This window comes from Zootoca vivipara, chromosome 9, assembly GCF_965207765.1.
Source record: "Zootoca vivipara chromosome 9, rZooViv2.hap1.1, whole genome shotgun sequence".
NCBI lineage: Eukaryota > Metazoa > Chordata > Lepidosauria > Squamata > Lacertidae > Zootoca > Zootoca vivipara.
Window position 1 is genome coordinate 50,372,987 of NC_142592.1, and position 23,768 is coordinate 50,396,754.

At 44.7% G+C, this 23,768-nt stretch overlaps 1 protein-coding gene across 2 annotated transcripts in view; it reads right to left on the reverse strand.

Annotated features, from left to right (window-relative positions):
* TRIM24 (tripartite motif containing 24) overlaps positions 1–14,144 on the reverse strand; it is a 41,159-nt gene extending 27,015 nt beyond the window's left edge. For both annotated transcript variants that reach the window (XM_035127546.3, XM_035127545.3), the window contains exon 1: positions 11,617–14,144. In XM_035127546.3, coding sequence (XP_034983437.3) covers positions 11,617–11,998 — 382 coding nt within the window. In that variant the 5' untranslated portion in view covers positions 11,999–14,144. The remainder of the gene's footprint in view (positions 1–11,616) is intronic.
* Between the last annotated feature and the right edge of the window lie 9,624 nt (positions 14,145–23,768).

The window sequence follows — 23,768 nt, forward strand, 5'->3', positions numbered from 1 at the left end:
CGTTTAGGGCTTTAAAGGTCAACACCAACACTTTGAATTGTGCTCGGAAACGTACTGGGAGCCAATGTAGGTCTTTTAGGACCGGTGTTATGTGATCTCGGCGGCCGCTCCCAGTCACCAGTCTAGCTGCCGCATTCTGGATTAGTTGTAGTTTCCGGGTCACCTTCAAAGGTAGCCCCACGTAGAGCGCATTGCAGTAGTCCAAGCGAGAGATAACTAGAGCATGCACCACTCTGGAGAGACAGTCAGTGGGCAGGTAGGGACTCAGCCTGCGTACCAGATGGAGCTGATAAACAGCTGCCCTGGACACGGAGTTGACCTGTGCCTCCATGGACAGCTGTGAGTCTAAAATGACTCCCAGGCTGCGCACCTGGTCTTTCAGGGGCACAGTTACCCCATTCAGGACCAGGGAGTCCTCCACACCCGCCCGCCTCCTGTCCCCCACAAACAGTACTTCTGTCTTGTCAGGATTCAATCTCAATCTGTTAGCCGCCATCCATCCTCCAACCGCCTCCAAGCACTCACACAGGACCTTCACCGCCTTCACTGGTTCTGATTTAAAAGAGAGGTAGAGCTGGGTATCATCAGCATACTGATGGACACCCAGCCCAAACCCCCTGATGATCTCTCCCAGTGGCTGCATATAGATGTTAAAAAGCATGGGGGAGAGGACAGAACCCTGAGGCACCCCACAAGTGAGCGCCCAGGGGTCTGAACACTCATCCCCCACCACCACTTTCTGAACACGGCCCAGGAGGAAGGAGCGGAACCACTGCATGACAGTGCCCCCAGCTCCCAAGCCCTCTAGACGGTCCAGAAGGATGTTATGGTCGATGGTGTCAAAAGCCGCTGAGAGATCCAGCAGAACAAGGAAACAGCTCTTACCTTTGTCCCTAGCCCGCCGGAGATCATCGACCAGTGCGACCAAGGCAGTTTCAGTCCCATGATGAGGCCTGAATCCTGACTGGAAGGGATCCAAATGGTCCGCTTCTTCCAGGCGTGCCTGGAGTTGTTCCGCAACCACTCGCTCAATCACCTTGCCCAAGAATGGAAGATTTGAGACTGGGCGATAGTTGGCCATATTGGCCGGATCTAAAGATGGTTTTTTAAGAAGCGGTTTAATAACCGCCTCTTTCAGCGGGTCTGGGAAGGCTCCCTCATGGAGAGAAGCATTTACCAACCCGCGAAGCCCATCGCCCAGCCCTTCCTGGCTAGCTTTTATAAGCCAGGATGGGCAAGGATCAAGGAGACAGGTGGTTGGTTTCATTCGTCTAAGCAGCCTGTCCACATCCTCGGAGGTAACAGATTGAAATTGATCCCACAAAACTTGACTAGACAGGACTCTAGCACTCCCCCGCCCCGGCCCTGCTCCCACGGTGGAGTCTACCTCTTCCCGAATCTGAGCGACTTTATCTGCAAAAAACTTTGCAAAATCATTGCAGGAGATCATGTGGCCCGTACTGGGCCCGGATGGAGCAGGTGGTTCCGCTAAATTGCGAACCACCTGGAAGAGTCTCCTGCTGCTGTTTTCTGCAGATGCGATGGAGACGGTGAAGAAGGTCCTCTTCGCCGTCGCCATTGCCACTTGGTAGGCTCGAAGTTGAGCTCTAGCCCGTGTCCGGTCTGATTCAAAATGAGTTTTCCGCCACCGGCGCTCTAGCCGTCTCAACGACTGTTTCATTGCCCTCAGCGCCGGGGAAAACCACGGGGCTGTCCGGGCTCCATGCAATCTGAGAGGGCGCTTCGGAGCCAGACAGTCAATAGCGCTGGTTAACTCCGCATTCCAGCGGGCCACCAGGGAATCAGCTGAAAGGCCATCGACACGGGATAAAAGATCCCCTACCACTCTTTGGAAGCCAATTGGATCCATTAAGTAGCGGGGGCGGACCATCCGAATCGGTCCCACCTCCCTGCAGAGGGAAAGGGTTGCGGAGAAGTCCAGTTGCACCAGAAAGTGATCTGACCATGGCACTTCTTTTGTTTCGCTTTTACTTAATGTCAGATCACCAACATCCATAGAGGTAAACACCAAGTCCAAGGCATGTCCGCGGCTATGAGTTGGGCCAGACTTATTCAGGGACAGCCCCATGGTGGCCATGCTTTCCACGAAGTCCCGAGCGGCTCCTTGTAAGGTCGTGTCGGCATGGATGTTAAAATCCCCTAAGACAACCAAGCTAGGTGTCTCCAGGAGCACATCCGACACGACCTGAAGCAGCTCGGGCAGGGAATCCTTGGTGCAGCGGGGAGGTCGGTACACCAAAAGGAATCCTGTACTGCCTCTATTGCCCAACTTCCAGAACATGCACTCAGAGAACTGGGTCTTCCCAATAGGACGCCTGGTGCAAACTAATGACTTCCTAAAAATCACTGCAACCCCCCCTCCCCGCCCAGATGGCCTGGGTTGCTGTGCATAAGAGAAACCTGGTGGGCAAGCAGCGCCAAGAACGGGCCCATCGGCTTCCTCCAACCAGGTCTCTGTCACACATGCCAGGTCAAATCCTCCATCCACAATCAGGTCGTGAATGGCGGTGGTCTTATTCATCATCGACCTGGCATTGCACAGCAGCACCTTCAGGTCATGTGGGTATCCCTTGCTGATTCCAATATCCGTCCGGTCAGGACCAGACCTGGAGGCAGGGATAGTCCTCAGACAACGACTAAGTCTGCCTCCTCGGTAATGACATGGTCTGGTCTTAGCGTAACTCCTCCTCCTACCCGTGACCACTGAGATCGGTTGCTCCAGTGCACCCCCCCCTGTGGAATCTGCCCCAGCCATTTTGCTTGCTGGGACCCCCTCCCGGGCAGCCCTGACCCCTCCCCTTAAAAACAAAATAAAACCTCTGTAAAAAACAGCAAAGAACTCAACAAAAGAAGAACACAAAAAAGACAATAAAACAATAAAACCAAAAACAATAAAAATTACAAATACACTAAAATTTAACAGATTCCCACACCCAACTAAAAATCCCTCCCACCTACCACCCCAAACACAATAAAACAATAAAACCAAAAACAATAAAAATTACAAATACACTAAAATTTAACAGATTCCCACACCCAACTAAAAATCCCTCCCACCTACCACCCCAAAGAAGATAAAAACATTAAAAATTCTTTAAAAAGCATTTTAAAAAGGACTCTGTGCTGTTTCAAGTTCCCCTGGGCAGCACCAGCAGCAGAGCGGCGGCAGCAGTCCTTTATGAGGCCTTCCAGGCCCCGCCCTAGACCAGGTGGAAGGAGGCAGGGACAGGGCCTGTGGGCACTCACAGCAGGAGAGAGTCCTGGGCAGCACCAGCAGCAGAGCAGCGGCAGCAGTCCTTTATGAGGCCTTCCAGGCCCCGCCCTAAACCAGGTGGAGAGAGGTAGGGACAGGGCCTGTGGGCACTCACAGCAGGAGAGAGTCCTGGGCAGCACCAGCAGCAGAGCAGCGGCAGCAGTCCTTTATGAGGCCTTCCAGGCCCCGCCCTAGACCAGGTGGAGAGAGGTAGGGACAGGGCCTGTGGGCACTCACAGCAGGAGAGAGTCCTGGGCAGCACCAGCAGCAGAGCAGCGGCAGCAGTCCTTTATGAGGCCTTCCAGGCCCCGCCCTAAACCAGGTGGAGAGAGGTAGGGACAGGGCCTGTGGGCACTCACAGCAGGAGAGAGTCCTGGGCAGCACCAGCAGCAGAGCAGCGGCAGCAGTCCTTTATGAGGCCTTCCAGGCCCCGCCCTAAACCAGGTGGAGAGAGGTAGGGACAGGGCCTGTGGGCACTCATAGCAGGAGAGAGTCCTGGGCAGCACCAGCAGCAGAGCAGCGGCAGCAGTCCTTTATGAGGCCTTCCAGGCCCCGCCCTAAACCAGGTGGAGAGAGGTAGGGACAGGGCCTGTGGGCACTCACAGCAGGAGAGAGTCCTGGGCAGCACCAGCAGCAGAGCAAATAAAAAAAGGAACTTACGTACTGGTATTTTCCCCTTTTTATAACCCCTTTTCAGGTGAACCCTACATCATTTATTAATCTATTATTATACCTTGGGTTACGAACGCTGCGGGTTGTTCATTTTCAGGTTGCGGACTGCGCCGAACCCGGAAGTACCGGAACGGGTTACTTCCGGGTTTCAGCGCACGCACTTGCGCAGAAGCACAAAATGACGTCACACACATGTGCAGAAGCTCCGAATTGCGTCACGTGTGTGTGCAGACACAGCGCTTCAGAATACGAACGCTGTGGGTTGCGAACGTGCTTCCCGCATGGATCACATTTGCAAGCGGAGGTATGACTGTACCATTTCTCTTTTTGTTTTTGTGCAGGCCATGATAGTCCATTTATATGATGTAGGAAGGCAATTTTTTCAAACAACTTTTATGTTTTAATTCTTCATGCTCCTTGACCAGCTTTATTGTGTTGCAGGTTTTAACTCATAAAAGAGAAGCAACAAATAACCACACCAGTCTTCAATTAAGGGCCAACAGGAAGACCTTGAAATTCAGCAAACTTAACTGAATATTAAGGCTGAGGAAAACTGAAAGTGGACTGTTTAAACTTAACCAATATCTCCATGTCCTATATACTTATTTCTTTCACTTCTGTGAACTAGGAAACATAATATTTTAAAAGCCACAGAAAAACAGAATAGCTGAAAAGTTTCCACAATACTGTACAGTGAAAGAAATGTTTGTTGTGAACTTATGATGAAACCAAGCAATTAACAATTCATGAATGTTAATACCGTACCCCATAATTACATCAATCATATCATATCATTATTTTAATATTTATATTATATTTGCATCCAGGGATGATCCAGAAGATGGCAATAGATGTTTCCCAACTCCATGACTCTTGAGCTATACAGTGCTGCACAGCATTGTATTGTCACCTCTATTATTTAACATTTATATGAAGCAGTTGGGTGCAGCTGTCAGTATGCTGATGATACCAAACTTTATTCCTATGTAACATCAGAATCAGGAATGGCTGAGAAGGCCCTGGACCAGTACATGGATGTAGTGGTGGGTTGAATGAGGGCTAATCAACTCAGTCTGAATCCTGGCAAGATAGAAGCTCTTTGGGTGAGTGATTCTCAAGTCTTGGAAGTTGGTCAGCTAAATTTATTTGCATGTGATTGCACTCTTCTTGAAGGAGCAGGTATATAAGTCTAGGCATGTTCCTAGATCCAGCTCTGCTACTGGAGAAGCAGGTGTCGCAGGTGACAAGGAGTGCTTTTTACCACCTCTGGCTGCTAAGACAGCTCTAGCAGTTCCTGGATTAGTATAGCTTGACCACAGTTGCCCATGCACTGGTAAACATCAAGGCTGGATTACTGCAAGATTACAATCCAAGGTTGTCTTACACATGTACTTTGAACATGCACAAAATGATTGTTCCCTGCATACCCTTTTTTAACACAGGTAAAATTTTACTATAAGGTTTAGCAAACAACTACCTCCATGTACAAGAGTTCCAGAAGACAGTTCCAAAACCCATGGCTCTGTGTGTGCAATTCCACAGAAAAAAGTGCAGAAGGTGCTATTTCAGAAAATTTCAACTTCCAAAGCATCTCAGCCATTTTACTTTTCAGCCAGCTTCTAGCCTTAATGTTTGAAAATGTCGAAACAAAATAAAAAATTCCTTCCAGCAGCACCTTAGAGACCAACTAAGTTTGTCATTGTCATGAGCTTTCGTGTGCATGCACACTTCTTCAGATACCAAATGTTTGAAAATGTGTGAGCAATGTTTGATGAAAACTCATGAGACAGAGGGATAATGGAATAAGAGTTCAAATAACTGGAGCACAGATTCAGTATACAGTATTTACCATGTATCACTTCTTTAGCTGACATTTGTGCAGGTTGAGGTTTTCTCTTAAACATAATACTAGAAGGTAAGAGTTTGAGTTTAACTTCTTTTGCTTATCAATATTTCTGGCTAAACCATTTACAATGTTAACTCAGAATTGCTTTTGAAGAACAATAATTTTTGTTCTAATTTAAAAATGGTTGTGTCCTTAAAATTATATTGTTTCTTTTCATCAGTCATAACCTGGCTCCACTGCATCTCTTGATTATATTATCTACTGAATGTTAATATCAGAATGACACAAATGCAACAACATCCGTAACAAACATTTGCATTTCTGCCAGGCAATATTGCTTGTCAATTAACCCATCGTTTTCAAACTTACTATTTCTTGTCTGATGTTTTGTTTAAAAGGTAGCCCAACCAAATACCACTCATTATATGACATGCTACCGATTTCCATTTTATTTATAGACATCATGGATGTATTTCTTCATACGCGGGATAATCTCTGCCCTGTGGGCCAATTTGGCCAGTGAAGCCATTTTCTGCCAAAAAAAAAAAGCCATCTACCCATCAGCTGAATAGTGATCTCAGCTAACAGGTGGGAAGACAGGATTTAATTCTGCATTGGCTGCATGTGGCTCCCGGTAGAGAACACAACAGTGCAGCCAAGACAGCAGAATTTAAATCTTCACTCATCAGCTCCCACCTTTAAAGTCGCTTTCAAAATGGGACCCCCTTTGTAGGTTTCCCCCTTTTACTTTTAAGTCTCCAATCTTGCTCTAACTTTAAAGGGGTGTGGGAGGCTCACAAAGGCTTTTGTAAGACTTCACTCCTCCCTTTAACACAGGAGTAAAAGGGATTTTGACAGGTGGGTGGCTACAACCACCTACCTATCAATCGTATGACATCTTAACGACATGTGATTGATAAGGATCTGGCCTGTGGAGCCAAAAAGGTTTCCTATCCCTGACACACATGGGTGTCATTCTGAATATACCAGTATACTCCACTGGACTCATGCAGCAGCTGTTAGCACTAGTTGTTAAAAACACACACAGCATTTTTAATAAGACTATATATAAGTGCAGTTTCCAAAGGTCCATTTGTTCATATTTCATTAAGAGGCATAACATGACTATTGTTTCCCTACCCTGAAAAGAATTACCGTATGTTGTTCTGGCCATTACCAAGTTTGCTTTTAGGTCATGAACACTAGGTACAGGATTCTTAAAAAGTACTGGCAAAAGATAAGGTGCACAGCAGCAAAGGTAACAGCAATATGGCTTCTGTTAGGGCTTCTGACCTCCAGATGAAATGTGTTTGTAGCCAATGCTGGAAGGATGGACAGGAGGTGAAACAGAAAAGGACTTCAAGTACAGTACTGTAGTGCCAAAGCCCACCACTGTTGGTGTCATTAATTCTACTCAATATTGATCCAGAGTAGATTCCAATGCACAATGGCCAGTAAAGCGAGATGAGCGCCACAACTCCAGAGTTGTCCGTGATTGAACTTAACGGTCAGGGGTCCCTCTACCTTTAACTTGTTTTTGCAGCGCCATTCAATGGTACCAGAGACTGACATACTGAAATATATTATCATATAATATATTTAATGTTAATGGCTTCTTTTTTATATGTATGAATATAGTTTTGTTTTTCAAGTTGTGTTTTAGTCACTAAAACAGTTATTGTTAGAGCTATTAGAAGCACAAGATAGCCTATTACTGAATTTACTTGTATCAAACCTTAACATGCCAATTGTATTTTTTGACTTGTATAAAGAATACAGTTGAATATACTGTACAGGCACCCCATGCAATCTTCTTATATCTTGGGCTGGAAAGTCTGAACCACTACTACATGCACATGTCATTAAGATCAATGAGGCAAACACTAGGGACTCATTCATAGTTGTTTAATGTGGATAGTAAGCATCTTGTACTTCCATTAATTATCTGTTGCCTTTTTGACATTCTCCTAATCACTGCCTTCCCACACTTTCCCCTCCCCGAATCCAGATTTTTCTCATACCTTTTCCTTTTCAGCATATCCTGGTACAGTGGTACCTCGGGTTAAGAACTTGCTTCAGGATGAGAACAGAAAATGTGCTCTGGCGGCGCGGCAGCAGCAGGAGGCCCCATTAGCTAAGGTGGTGCTTCAGGTTAAGAACAGTTTCAGGTTAAGAACGAACCTCCGGAACGAATTAAGTTCTTAACCAGAGGTACCACTGTATTTCTGAAACTGTGGTTTTTATTATTGATATTTGTTATAAGCAACCCCGAGCCAAATTTGCACTGAAAGATGCCCTAAAATATTTTAAATAAGTCTCAAGTCTCACATTACAGTTTCCTCAGCTGTACAATACAGGTATGTTGCAGCAATTTGCTCACATTCTTTTTCTATCCAAGTCTCTTCTTGCATACCCTGTTCTTGTACATTTCAGATTGTATGCTTCTTGGAGAAGAACCTGTACAATTTTTGTTCACTGACTTCTGTAAAGTCTTGAGCCATGTATAGTGATGTCAGGATAGTAACAATAGTAAAAAATGGAAAAAGGAGCTGCAGAAGAGTGGAAGTCACAAAAATGGAATGCTAAAAGAGCTATTGCAGAATGAATTATGTTCATTAAAATAACATGTGACCAAAGTATGGAAAAGCTACAACACATTTTAGAATGGGGTGGCAGGTCCCAGCCCACAAACTGAATTAGTCTCACCTGGCCCCCTCCTGGGACTGCCATTTCAGTCAACACACACCTACCTTCCCTACACCTGGCATTATATCAGTGTTGCGCAGCAAAGTCAAAAACGCAAAGTCTTCACAGTAAATGAATAAAACTTTACTGAGGCAATCATACTTCTTTACAAACACATAATGGAGAAGAACAAAGTAAAACAGAAGATTAGACTAGGCTAGAGAGCACACTGAGTCCATTGTATTTATCCTTCCTGGCTCCATGTGTCTTCCTGTAATTCAGAGGTCAGCAAACTTTTCAGCAGGGGGCCTGTCCACTGTCCCTCAGACCTTGGGGGGGGGAATATATATATTTGGGGGGCAGGGGAATGAACGAATTCCTATGCCCCACAAATAACCCAGAGATGCATTTTAAATAAAAGGACACATTCTACTCATGTAAAAACACGCTGATTCCTGGACCATCCATGGCCGGATTTAGAAGGCGATTGGGCCGGATCCGGCCCCTAGTTTGCCTACCCATGCTGTAATTGATACAATATTTGTACAAGGAATGAGTCATCTAGAGCAGTGGTCCTCAACCTTGGGCCTCCAGATGTTTTGAGACTACAATTCCCATCATCCCTGACCACTGGTCCCTCTAGCTAGGGATCATGGGAGTTGTAGGCCAAAAACATCTGGAGGCCCAAGGTTGAGGACCACTGATCTAGAGGATGAGTCAGCTAGCTGAATGAGTCTGCACTTTTCAGCATTTTCCAACACTTTCTACACTTTACAGCTTCTACTCTCAAAGACCTTTGTCACATGACAATCAGGTGTGGGGTATGTAAAACTTGTCAGTGAAAGAGGGCTTATGATCAGCTGATTGTTGGATCTCCAAAAGTCCTTTTCAAAACACTGTTCAAAGTCCAACCCCCTATAATGCAGAAATCTCAATTAAAGCATCAGTGGCAGATGGCCCACCAACCTCTGCTTTAAAATCTTCACTCAAAGGTCCTCCTTGAATTCCAGCAGAAATAAGCTATGGCTGTTTCTCTGCCTTTCTAGCCTGCAGCTTTTGCACCCAGCTTCTAGCTAGCTAATAGCACTCAAACTCTACTCTGGCCTTTTGTCTTTCTTTCTAACTAACAGACAGTTGAGGGAGGGAGGCCCACTCATTTGTCATCTAGCACAGAACCACTTGTTTTGCTCCCCTACTGACTCATACCTAGAAGGCCATAACCAGGCAGGTATGGCTATTATAACAATTTAATCTACACTGGATCCAGGAATTAAAAGTTGGGGGCTCAGGCATACAACCTAGCCATCCCCAAACTCATAACACCGATAGGAACTTTTAGAACAAAAATTCCAAACTGGTATACAATCATACCTCATGATATGTCCGCTGCAGGTTGCGTCTTTTCAGGTTACGGACGCGCCTAACCTCGAAGGGGTTACTTCCGGGTTCGGTGCATCCGTAACCTGCGCACATGCACAGAAGCACTAAATTGCGCTTTGCACATAAGCGCTGCATTGCGCCACACACACACGCAGATGCAGTGCTTCAGGATGCCGCCTTTTTATGTTGCGAATGGGCCTCTGGAATGGATCCCGTTCGCAACAAGAGGTACTACTGTACAGTATTTGTGGTCTGGGAAGTGGAACCATGGAAAAAAGAGCTTTCACTGCTTGCCGTGCAATAGAATAATTTTGCTATGGATGAAAAATTATCAGACAGGTCAAAAGCTGAATTACCTTTACAACAGACATATTAGAGTGAAAAACATGTCACTGGAATAATTGTATATAGTTTTCAAAGTAAGAAAAAAGTAGCATATTATACTTGAAATTATGTAATGTATGGGAAATCCTGACAAGGAATTTTTTAAAAAGAGAGATAAATATATATAACATGCATAGATGACTATCCTCAAACACACTCATCTCTATTAATACAAGCCATCTCCCTCAAGCACACAACATACTACTTATGAGCCAAGGGTTAGCGACAAGGGTTATCATCCAGTTATCATCTAGACAAGATATGCACACAAATAGCTCTTTTTTCAGCAAAAAATGCACTTTCTGAAGAAACTGAGAACTCCAGAGAGGGACAAGGAACTCTCCCTCAAAAAAAAACTATCAAGAAAAGCCTTAGCCTGCTGTACCTTACTGAAGTACCCTACAAAGAAATAACAAATAGTTACTACCCTGTCATCTTTGTTGAGCAAAATGAGGACTGATGCTACAGCTCTAAAGCTTTACTTTTGAAGTGCTTATCATCAGCCCCAACATCTTCAGTAGAGGAATAAAATAGAGTAGACAGTTGCTTTTTGGACCATGCTGTTAAGCACAAATATCTCCTTCAGCAAGGATAATCAGGAGGCCAGCCCCTGAACGGGATTTCTTGGCTTGCACCTATGCTAGCACAGGATGCAGTGTATAAACAATGGGAAGTTGCAGTCCATTATGGTTTCCCTTCCCAAAGGTGGCGTTTTACATCGGATCTCGGCGCCCCACGTTTAAAATCCCACAAGTTTCCTGCACAGCAGCATAAATCCCAGAGTTCTGTGGAAAGGCGGAGAGCCTGTGTCTTCATAGCACTTGCCTCCACTACCTCAAAATGACCACATCCCCCCCCCCCGCCCTACTATTGTTTGCTTTTCGCATGCCAGCTCCCGGGATACTGGGTCCTTCGCATGCCTGCTTGCCTTCAAGTATCTCGAAATATGCCTGTGCATATTTACGCACCCGACGAAGCAGGCTCCCGACTTGGCTACCACAGCTCATGCCGCTACGGAACCAGGGCTCAGCTTGAGGTAAGACTCGGCCCAGGAACCCATTTTGTAAATCCCGGGACTCCTCTTTGAAACGTACGTGGAGAAGAAATGCTTCCCCCCCCCCCTCACTTCCCCACTTCTCCTGCCTCAGGACTTGGGGGGAAAGGATTTCCATGACAAAGAGCGCTATTCCAACCTCAGCCTCAGCGCCACTTTTCGCCAACTGAACCCTGCCTCAATTTGTCTTTTCTTCCGGTATAAAGCGCTGAGAGGAATCGCGACAACCGCCCTCTCCCGCCCGCCCTGCTCCGAGATAACTACGAGCTCTTCTCCTCCTCACTCCCAGTCGTGACACGGCCGCCGCGCGGGCTTCCTTACCCGGGTTGCAGTGCAGCGGCGAGGGCGGCGTGGCAACGGGCGACGAGGGGGCCGGGGAAGGCTGAAGCAAAGGCGGCGGAGGAGGCAGCGGCGGGTCTTTGGGGCCGCCGGCGCCCGGCGAAGGTGCGGCGGGAGGCGGCAGCATGAGGTAGCGGTGCGGAGGGGGTAGGCAGCGCACACAGAACGAGTGGAGGCACGGCAGCAGCTTGGGCCGCCGGCTCTGGATGTTCTGGCCGCACACCCCGCAAGTGTCCAACAGGTTGAGCCGCGACTCTCCGTCGGCCCGGTCCGCGGGGCCTTGCCGGCTTTCAGCCTCGTTTTCCCCACCCATGGCGACAGGACCGGCCGCGGTGGGCCCTGCTCCCGCCATAGGCTCGTCCATTGTTCGGCGGCGGCGGCGGCGGCCACTTCAGGCGCGAAACGCCTCTCTCCCAACGGCCGCTTCTGCTCTCACCGTCCCCCCGGCCTGCTTACGAGCGGAGCCCCGCCCCTCCACGGCCGCTGGGAGCAAGCGACGTCGGTTGCTCCTTGACCGAACCCGGAGAGGAGGTCGCCAGCGCGCACAGCCGCGCGCGGGCAACGGCTAACGACGCCCCGCCCCCTTCGCGCCCCCTCCAGTGACAGGACCGCCGCTTCACGCCACGCCCCCTCTATCGACCCCGTCTCGCCGTAGCCGCCTCAGAGCGTCAATTTCCTCCTCAGGTGCCTGGCGACCGTTTGGAACTGCTATTACGTTTGTATAACGGTGTGATTGGCAGGCTGTTCTGGGCTTGGGCGAATTCGGGGCGGGGGATTCATTTCGGGCCAAGGGAGAGAAATAGCAGCCTGGCGGCTTAAGGAGGACGAAAGACGCCTAGAGGAGGAGGACTGGGACGGCATGTGGTAGGTGGTTGTGGGTCAATTTGGTTTGCTGCTAGGAACTAGCGACGGGGCTGAGTAAAGTACTAGCGAAGTGAGACTGTTTCCACGACCCCCTCCGCCCTAGTGCTTTGCAAGCCCCTCAGAAAGAGCAGGTAAGCACCATCGAAGCAAATGGGCGGGTGGTGGGAGAGTGAAGATATTAACTCTTTCATTTCTGGAGCTACACCCCTGAGGGATACTGAACTCCCTCCAAGGAGTTCTGCAGGGCAGCTGGTGAAAGGGAGAGCCCTGGTGACCAACCTCCTCCCCAGGTCTGCAAACTGGCCAGTACTTCAATGCCAACTCCACCAGAGGCAACGCTTAAGAAAAACTAGGATCTTCTCTCCTCACACCCCACCCTTGAGAAGACTAAACCCAGAACTGGTCCAAGGGAAAACCGGAACATGTCCAGAACCCAGCTTCCTTGAATTAGAAGAAATATCTGCTGTGCTCTCCCAGAAATACGTTGGTGAGCAAAGTGACTCCAGAACCAGGAGGGAGATGCCAAAGAAAATCCACCCTTGTTTTTCTCCAGAGGACAGCTTGCCTCCTCAAGAAAGAGCAGCTTTTCCAGCAGAGCTGATGGAACAAGCCGGGCTTCTCATCTTCCGCTGAGGCATGCTACTGGAAAAATTGCGCAATTCGTAGGTAGTTATTTGGAATAGTAGAGATGAGTGTTTGTTTGGCTGTACCATGATTGAGTGGTTGGTGACCACTCCTATAATGTCTTGCTTTCTGTTTACATGGGTATGGAGGAGTGTTACTTGCTGTGTGAGTTGATCGTTTGAACTGTCTGCCCAAAGGCCAAGAAGCAGCAGAGAAAGCAAGAGGTTTCCTTATTCAGAAGTAATAAAAACACATACTGTACAGGAATGTAGCCATTTGGACCATACAGACAGACTAACATATGTTCTAACCGGGTTAAGGAGAATACCACATTTATCTGAGAAACAAGTGAAACTTCTGTTACTATGCAGACCTGCTCTGAAAGAGACTGTATTCACTACCCAATATAAATTTGCAGTGGAAAGATGGACAGTTGCTGGGGCAAACTCCTGGCATTGCAGGGGTGTGCTGTCTCCCCATGGTCTAGCAAAAATACTATAGCAGACCTGTGTTTAAAGCAATGCCATGGAGCTGTATATAACCCTATTTTTAAAAACCTACTACGTTGCAGGTCTGAATATGTAATTGAAGCTTAACAGACCACAACTCTCCCAGTCCTTAGGTTTATGTCTCTGAGGGCAGTATCACTGCCATTAACAAATTGCAAATAGCTAGTTTCACAACAAACAATTTGGTGGAAAGAATCTTGATGTGAAGGGGTAGTAAGTAAAATCTACTGTTCAGAATCCTGTTTTTATCTTGAACAAGCTATTTATAAATAAAAGCATGTATAACCACAGCTCACATGAAATGCCTAATTTCCTTTTACGTCACCCAGAAAAAGGAACAAATCTCTTTGATGCTGAAATACCTGAACATTTTGTTCCCTTTGAAGTAGTAAAAGATAACAGTTGAAATAAATGGAAACTGGTCTTGCTGATCATAGGAAACCTGAATTGAGCCAGGAGGAGCTACTTGAAATTGAGTAAGTTCATGTCAATTTCATTTTTAATAGTTTTTTATTTTGCAAATACAACAAAAAGGAAATAAAACATTTTCAACTCACATTAACAGAAACAGTAATCCTGATTTAAACATACTTATTAATATATGTCCAAAGAGTGGAAGGTGGGTGTTTATCCATCCAACCTCGAAGTCTCTTAACAACTATATAGGCTCACAAGATCCACTTTTGTTGTCCATCTGTTAATCCCAATGCCACAGGTATATCATTTAAAAGTGTGTGAATATCTGCAAGTGTCAAAGGTTTTCCCTAAAGTTAATATGAACAATCATTTATTAACAGAAGGAAAACACTACAGAACATTCTCACATCATATGCCTCAAAAAGCATTTCTGTATTTTGTCATCACTATATATCTGAACTAGGCATTTCCTTTCTATCAAGATGCCGGAGAGCCCATTATACTCAGAACCTCAGTTTCTGTTGAATCAATATTTGCTTTAAATTTGAAGAAACACTAGATACAGGTGCTAAAGCAGCTCTCCATTTATTGAGATGAATGGAACACACCCTATTCCAGTCATCTGTAAAATGCTGAACAACTTACACCTTTCCAATAAAGTTTTATAAACAACTTTTGTATTATAAATCTAGATGTCTGCAAAGATAAAATGATTTCCTCTAAAAATATAGGTGATGGTGAGATGCTCAAACCCGATGGTCCATAAATACACTCTAAGGTGCAGTAGTGGAAGAGACACTGCCATTCGGCACTAGCTATCCAACTTGAAAATGACACATAAATTCTCCATCTGATCCTATTAGCTGATCTAATGTATAAATCGCAGCATGCTTCTACAAAAAGGACTACCTCTCTATTTTCAAATCCAGGTTACCCCATAAGGTTGTGAAAGGAGAAATGGCTTCCCCCCAATTGCTCCCAAGTTACTTTAGAACAGGCATAGGCAAACTTGGCCCTCCAGATGTTTTGGGACTACAAATCCTATCATCCCTGACCACTGGCCCTGTTAGCTAGGGATCATAGGAGTTGTAGTCCCAAAACATCTGGAGGGCCGAGTTTGCTTATGCCTGTTTAGAACTTCTAGATTAGTATAAATGTGAAAATAGAAATGATGGAAAGTTGTATTGTTTATCTGGATGTTAAATACTAATTAATGTATCAGGGAACGCTGACTGTATTGACTAAAGGCTGTTGACTTGTCAGCTTAACGTGTACTCAAATATGAATGACCTCTGTTCTTAAATATGAACGCTGTGGTTTGTGTGTAATCATAGTTGGCAAGAACTAATGTTGGCAAGGGGATGCGGGTAGCGCTGTGATCTAAAGTCTAAACCACTGAGCCTAGGGCTTGCCGATCAGAAGGTTGGCGGTTCGAATCCCCATGATGGGGTGAGCTCCCATTGTTCGGTTCCAGCTCCTGCCCATCTAGCAGTTCGAAAGCACCTCAAAGTGCAAGTAGATAAATAGGTACCGCTCCAGCGGAAAGGTAAACGGCATTTCCGTGCGCTGCTCTGGTTCGCCAGAAGCAGCTTTGTCATGCTGGCCACATGACCCAGAAGCTGTCTGCAGACAAACACCAGCTCCCTCGGCCTATAGAGCGAGATGAGCGCCACAACCCCAGAGTTGTCCGCGACTGGACCTAACGGTCAGGGCTCCTTTACCTTTAATGTTGGCAAGAATATCAAAAGTTGAATTGTTTGGTATAGTGCTGCTTATTGCTGAGACATCGTATGTCAGGGTGGTTTTAACATACAGTTTCTGCATAGTCAGCTAGATTTTATCTTTGCTATGGCAGATGTTCACCTGTTTGTGAATTAACTCTTCTGAGTCTGTAAAGAGCCAAGGTCACAGATCCATATATCTGGACCTCTAGGTTGGAGTTCTTCATTTGTCTTCTGTCATTATGAAGCTTTTCACCATCACAGGGGATCCAGTGATGCTGTAACTATGTTCTTAAGCTGTTGAACCTCAGTAAATTAGTACTGATGAGCTTTGCTGCCTGTGTTTCTGTTTGGACACAGCACTGGATTTCTTCTACTGCACATGTCTGGGCACTCTTGTTGCTTAACTTTTCATGTGCATGCACTGGAAGTGCTTACCCAGGCATGGAGCCAGGTTGGTGACTGGATTTTGCACCAGCCTTAGCATGGTAAAGGTAAAGGGACCCCTGATGTGTGCATGCACACAAAAGCTCATACGGTACCAATGACAAACTTAGTTAGTCTCTGTAGTCTAAAACAACTGGGGGGGGCATCAGTTTGGAGAAGGCTGCTGTACTGCATTGTTTAGTTCTGCCCTGATAAGCCTTTCATAGTTTCACAGTGTTCTTTCCCCTCTTCTCTGGTTCAAAAGGGAAGAAACTACAGAACATCACAATAGCTACAAACACCACTTGCTCAAACTTTTTAGTTTTAATTCACAAGCTATTGCAAGAGATTTCATAAGAAGCTGGTGGGGGGGTAGTTTTGAAACAAGCTGCACAGAAATTGTTTCCTGTAACCAACTGTGATTATGAAGTTGTGTGAGATCTTCATCCTGCAGCTAATTTGACCATACGTCTTGAAACCATGTGCATATCTTCTGCAAATCTGTCCAATCAGTGCAATCACTGTTTCTCTAAATGCAAATATGCCTGTTTTTCCTATGTAGCAAAGAGATTGTATTGAATAACTCCAGGCTTGATTTCATGTGCTAAGCCAGGGGTCAGCAAACTTTTTCAGCAGGGGGCTGGTCCACTGTCCCTTAGACCTTGTGGGGGACCGGACTTACACATTCTACTCATGTAAAAACACCAGGCAGGCCCCACAAATAACCCAGAGATGCATTTTAAATAAAAGGACACATTCTACTGAAAACATACTGATTCCCAGACCATCCGTGGGCCAGATTTAGAAGGTGATTGGGCTGGATCTGGCCCCCGGGCCTTAGTATGCCTACCCATGTGCTAGGCCCATTTTTCAGTTCCTCAAACGGAAAGACTTTAAACTTTGAGAAACTGAAAGGAATTAGGAATTCAAGGCCACATCTTTCAGTTTTGCTGTCTGCTTACTTCCTCATTATAAAGGGCAGGCCAAGCACCATGGAATCAAGATATTCCATCATGCATGCTCCAGATTTCTTCTGTAATGGAAAAGCTACATCCACTATGCATAGGGGAGAAGAGGGACTTGTGGAAGGCATGATATAAAGGCATATGATAAAGTGACTTCACTGAAGACAAGAGCGATCAGTGTCTCCAGAAATACCCTTGTATAGTGGATTGAGTTGTGATGGAAGAAAGGTAGGTTAGGAAAATACTAACTAAACAATATGCTCATTTACATGACCTCACTGAACAACCCTTTACACGAAGGTTTCTTTTCCTTTCCTCTTTAAATTCTAACCCAGAGTACAGTGGTATCTCATGCTGCAAACAGGATCCGTTCTGGCAGCCCGTTCACAACATGAAGTGCCGCATCTGCGCATGCGCATAATGCAATGTGGCACTTCTGTGCATGCGCAAAGCACGATTTAGTGCTTCTGCTCATGCGCACAGGTTACGGACATGCCGAACCCGGAAGTAACCCGTTCCAGGACTTCCGGGTTCGGCGTGTCCGTAATCTGAAAAGGCGCAACATGAAGTAGACGTATCATGAGATATGACTGTATCCTGCAGGGGACCTTTGTGAGGGGAATTCTAGTAAGTTGGAGTCTCAGACAGGTTTTCTTTAAATAAAGAATAAATATTTCTTTAAGGCACAGTAGTATTTAACACAAATGGATTAAACTTAGGTCACTTCAGTGATACAGTGCAATTTCACTTTAATGCTGTCCTCAGTTGTTTTTGCCTTATAGGTTTGGTTCCTTCATACATTGATACTTTCTTTCAGTTATCCACCCCCTTTAACAATCCAGCTCCTGAGGTACCTTACGCAATAGACCCAAGGGTTCTCCACGCCCCCTCCCTTCACTGGGTTTGGGAGTTTCTTCTTTTCCCTAGAAGAATCTCTCCCCTCCAGACTAGATTTGAGTCCCAAGTAGACTCCTCCTGGCTCAACCTCTGCCTCCCAGGAAAATTCAGGTCTATTCCTCCTACAGGACACCACACTCGGTCCTTCACAATACACTCAGAGTGGAAGTTGTTTTGTTTTCCAGAACCAACTCTTTCTCACTTTCACTCGTTCTACCTCAACCTGTCTCCTAATCTTTCTCCCTACCTATCTCCTGACCTCTCCAACCTCTATTCCAACCCACTTCAACGAACCCTCTCCTTCCCCTCACTCTCAAATCCCCTCCTTGTAAACTCTCCCTCCTGAAACCACAGCCAATCAGAGGCTGCCGTTCATTAACCATTTGCTGGCAGGGAAAGAAAAAAAATAACATTTTTTGATCCAACTGGAGATGATCCAGCAAAACCAACTTTTTTGTCACAGGGGCGTGTTCACTGCAGGAGTGATTATGCTGGGTGCTGGAACGTTATTTGCCAATATTATAAGCCTGGGGTGTTGTAGGACAGGTCTGGTAATGATCCCTTTGTTTGACAGGGCTAGACTTGCCCAAGGTCACCCATTGGGTTTCAAGTTACAGTAGTGTGGTGCGTAGTGGGCCACAATTGCTTATGTTAAATTAACCCTGTCAGGTTCATTTCTGGTAGGGAATTCAATAAGAAATGCAACCAAGGATTCCAGCAAGACAATATCCTTTAAATATTAACTTTATTGCAGTAAAGGACAGTCCCATAAGTGATGGGTACTGTACTGATCACAGGCTTCACACAGCCTTTTATACACTTTGCTTACATCATGCTAAGTACATAACTAGTTCCACGTTGTCCATTCCATGTCAGCCATGACATCACATCTCCTTGTCAGAACATCCTACAAGTCATACTAGTACTGTACAATAAACTAACCTTTGATACACAATGGTTAATCATTAACCTAATCAAACATAGATCTTGGATCTATGCAGTTTTATGATATAACCATGTTCAAGCTGACTAACACTTTCCAAATATGAATATATGTATTCCTCTATGCATTGAATTACCTTAGTAACATTCTTAATGTCTTTTATCAGTCCCTGCTCCTGCCAACCTAGTAGTTCGAAAGCACGTCAAAGTGCAAGTAGATAAATAGGGACCGCTCCAGCGGGAAGGTAAACGGCATTTCCGTGCGCTGCTCTGGTTCGCCAGAAGTGACTTAGTCATGCTGGCTACATGACCCGGAAGCTGTACACTGGCTCCCTCGGCCAGTAAAGCGAAATGAGTGCCACAACCCCAGAGTTGTCCACGACTGGACCTAACGGTCAGGGGTCCAAACAAAATTTAAAAATTCCTTCCAGTAGCACCTTAGAGCAGGGGTCAGCAAACTTTTTCAGCGAGGGGCCGGTCCACTGTCCCTCAGACCTTGTGGTGCGCCGGACTATATTTTGAAAAAAATAATAATGAACGAATTCCTATGCCACACAAATAACCCAGAGATTCATTTTAAATAAAAGGACACATTCTACTCATGTAAAAACACCAGGCAGGTCCCACAAATATCCCAGAGATGCATTTTAAATAAAATGACACATTCTACTCGATGTAAAAACATGCTGATTCCTGGACCGTCCGCGGGCTGGATTTAGAAGGCGATTGGGCCACATCCGGCCCCCGGGCCTTAGTTTGGGGACCCTGTTCTAGTTCATGTTTATCCCTTTACAAAATGAACAGTGTGTTCAAATCAGTTCAATTTCAGTTAGAGGTAGGTAGCCGTATTGGTCAGCCGTAGTTGAAACAAAATAAAAAAATTCCTTCCAGTAGCACCTTAGAGACCAACTAAGTTTGTCATTGGTATGAGCTTTCGTGTATCTGAAGAAGTGTGCATGCACACTTGGAGACAAACCTAGTTGGTCTCTAAGGTGCTACTGGAAGGAATTCTTTTATTTAGTTCAATTTAAGTTCCTCCAAATGAGCCTCAACCATTTTTTTCCAGCATCCAGAATGTTACAAGCAGCTGGCTGAAGGGTAAAATACATTTTTAAAGAGTAGAATTTGAATTGATTTTTCAACAATTACAGTCTTTAAGCTAAAAGACCCCAAAAATCTTAAGAGTAGAAAACACATGTAAGGGAATGTACAGTTGAGCAGAAGTTCTGCTAGTGGGATGCCTACTGATAGCAAACTGTGGAAAGCCTCAAAATTGGGTAAGGGAGCTGAGCTTACCTCATGCTCTCACTTGATGGATTTAGGCCCAATGAATTGTACCCCATTTCCCAAGTGGCATGAGCACCATGGCTGCAAATGTGATGGTTGCTCCACCACTCCATTAAGCCCTGCTCCTGCTCGGCCAGGATTTAGATTGCAGCGTAAGCCTATAATTTCAGCATGCAGGAGCATGTGAGTTTGAGGAACATGTGATTATTGCCGCCTACTAAGAAAAATGATACTAAATCTAATGTGACAAGTGCGTTTGTAGACTGAAGACACAGCTTCTGCTAATGTTTGCCCTGTTGAAATTAATGCTGTGTGCACTGACTAAGTGCTTGAGAATCAAAACTGATACCTTAGGCTAACTGTTCATATCACGGCTTTTAGAATAGATCTCACATGAAAAATACTACTCACCAATAACATTATTTTAAAATAACCATTTGAAGCAGATGTAGAAAATTTGGAGACTCTGTCATGTCTAAAGATAATATTTTTGCAAAATATATTCCCATCTAGGCAATTTGTCAGTTGTTTCATCTTGAGAATGTACTCGCTGCAGAGAAAATGTGTCAGGATTTCAGTGTTGTGATTTATGATTCTGTCATAATGGCAGATGTTCCCTCATGTATCTTTGATATTACAAAGCTGGAGCCACTGTGTTCTTCTCATATTGACTAATAAAAATAAAGCCAAGATAACATCTCAGACATGTTTAGGTTGCTGATTTTCTCACTTGATACCTTTTTGGTAAGCTTATAGAACTGAATCTTGCATTTAGCGATTTTCATCCTCAAAATTCACATGAAATAAATCTGCTAGAATTGATTGTCCATTTTCTTAAAAAACAAAAACTTACTTTTGTGTATTATTTTATACAGGTGTAGTGTAATTAAGTGTATTGTCTTATATAGGTGTAGTGTCCTGCATCCACACTTTTTGCTTCCCTATTGTTGTTGTTGTTGTGGTTGCTGCTGCGGTTTAATAAAATTGACTTTTAAAATCTGCAAATGTTTATTAATTTATTATTACAAATGCATTGCTCTGAATCCTGCTTAAATAATTTTTAATTGAATAAAACATATAATTAATCAGTCTCTTCCCACATACCAAATAAACATGCCTATGGGTAAAATCCTGTATGCAGATGACACCCAAGTCTTCTCTCATTTCCATCAGGCACCAGTGAAGCAGTGTACATCCTGAATTGGAGAAAGGCTGAAAAAACTGACTCAAAACGCAAATATAGTGTTGGTGAGTGTTTCCTCACCCAGGTAAATGGTATTCTTGTTCTAGAAAAGATAGTGCTCCATCTAAAGCAGGAATGTGCAACCTGTGCTGCTTCAGATGTTGCTGGACTATAACTCCCATTATCTCTGACTATTGGCCATGTTGGCTGGCACTGATGGGGAGCCTGGAATCCAGCAACATCTGGAAGGCCACCCGTTGCCCATCCCTGATCCAACATTATCATTAAAAGCTTAAGTAGGCTGCCTTTTATCAGCTGCAGCTGATACACCAGCTGTGATCATCTCTGAATGAAGATAGCTTAGCCACAGTTGTTCATGCTGTGGTGATCTCACTCACATCATGCATTGCAAGTAGGGCACCCTTTTAAAACTGTCTTGATAAAACTGCAGGTCTATTAACTAGATCTGGGTGTTTTGATTATATTTTGCCAGTGCTTTGCCAGCTGTACTGGTTCCTGGTAAGTTTCCCAATTTCAAGTGCTACTTTAAACCTATCAGTCCCTAAACAGCTTGGGAACAAATCACCCGAAAGTGCCTCCTTTCACAAATGCCTACCTGAATCATGAGATCTTTATCCTTTTCAGAGGCCCTGGGCTGTGTGCTCCTTCCAAGGGAGGTGAAGCAACTGGCTACTGAGGAGAGAGCCTTTTAAGTGGTAGTACCTCCCTAGAGAAGTTTGCCTGGGTACTTTATGGCAATTTCAGCTCCAGGTAGACACCTTTCACTGAAGCTGTTGTGGTTTAATGTTGGTTTCAATCTGAGCTAAACTCTATACTTATCTCTATTATATGGAACAATTTTAATACTGTCTTGCTTTGTATGTCCCAAGAGAATTTTTTTGATGATCAGCGAACAAATGTCATAAATAAATGAAACAGTATTTGTCAAGCAAAAAGCATTCTTTTTAGATTGTGCACATGCATGAATATATTTAATCAAATATACATATAATTTCTATATAATACTTCCCTGCTCATTCAGCAAATTCTTAGAAATACAGATGCATCAATGTGCATATTAGTTTGTTTTAGTATTCAAAATATTTATAAACTGCCTTTTAGAGCCAACTTGAGCCACCCTTTATAAGATAATATAATAATAATAAATTAATATACCCGTTGTTGTTTTTTAGAGTTCTAGTACTTACTATGAAGTAGTTACAGTAACTGCCACACTTTTAACATAGGGTGGGGGGAAGGTGCCGGTACTGCATACCTTTGAGAACCCCCAGGAAAAAGCACTGAATAAAAGCAGAAAATACCATAATTAATAAATAGCAATAACATTAACATTAGAACACTCAGCATGGTATAATGAAAAAAGTTAAAAGTCAAATGGCATATGAAGTGTTTCTGACAGCAAGGGTTGCCAAAGGGTAGGACGTCCCGCTCCTCCAGCAAATAGGAGCTCCCAAGCCTTCATTGCCAAAAGAAATGCAGAGGCAGGAGAAATTTGGCAAGTGATTGAGTTTTCAAACCCATCAATATTTTCCTGCACTGCTCCTGGGACACTTTCACTAGTTTGCGGGTATAGGATTCAATTGCTTCTCAAAACAAACAAAAGTCACTTTTTGTAGTAAAAAATAATAACGGAGAGTGCACTGGAAAGTGTAGAATAACCTCCCTGCTAACAAAATGGAATAGCTGTTAAATAAACAAGCTTCCACTGTATAACTTCCTTACAAACCGTGTAAACAATTCAGGATGGCTGCTCAGCCAACAGGTAGACTGGAAGCAACCTCACTCAGTCTCATCACACTTCTGCACTGAAGATGGGGTGATTCTCTTCAGCCAAAAGAATAACATCACCTGGATAGAAAAGAAGTGATAGTTATACCAGCTTTATTTGATTTCAGTGTAGATCACCGTAGATGTAAATTTTAAAAAGCTATGGTTGGAGTTTTGGTGTGCTTCAGTTATAAATAGCCTTGTTACTGGCATCAATTAAAAAGGCAAAGTAGTCTGATCAGGAGCTAATTTCTACCACCCCTGGGGGATTTTGTGTGGGTTTCCCCCCCCACACACAAATTCTTGGGGGGGGGGGTTAAGGTAAGGCTGTGCTTTTTAAAACCTTATTATGTAGCTTGGCAAATAGCCAGCCAGAAAGAACACTAATTGCAGACTTGGTTATGCAAGTATGAACAATGTTTAACCATTCTGAAAGATCAGAAACTAAATTATTCAATGAGATTGTGGTCATTCCCAATGGAGATGTGAAGATTCCTATCAACGGTTGAGA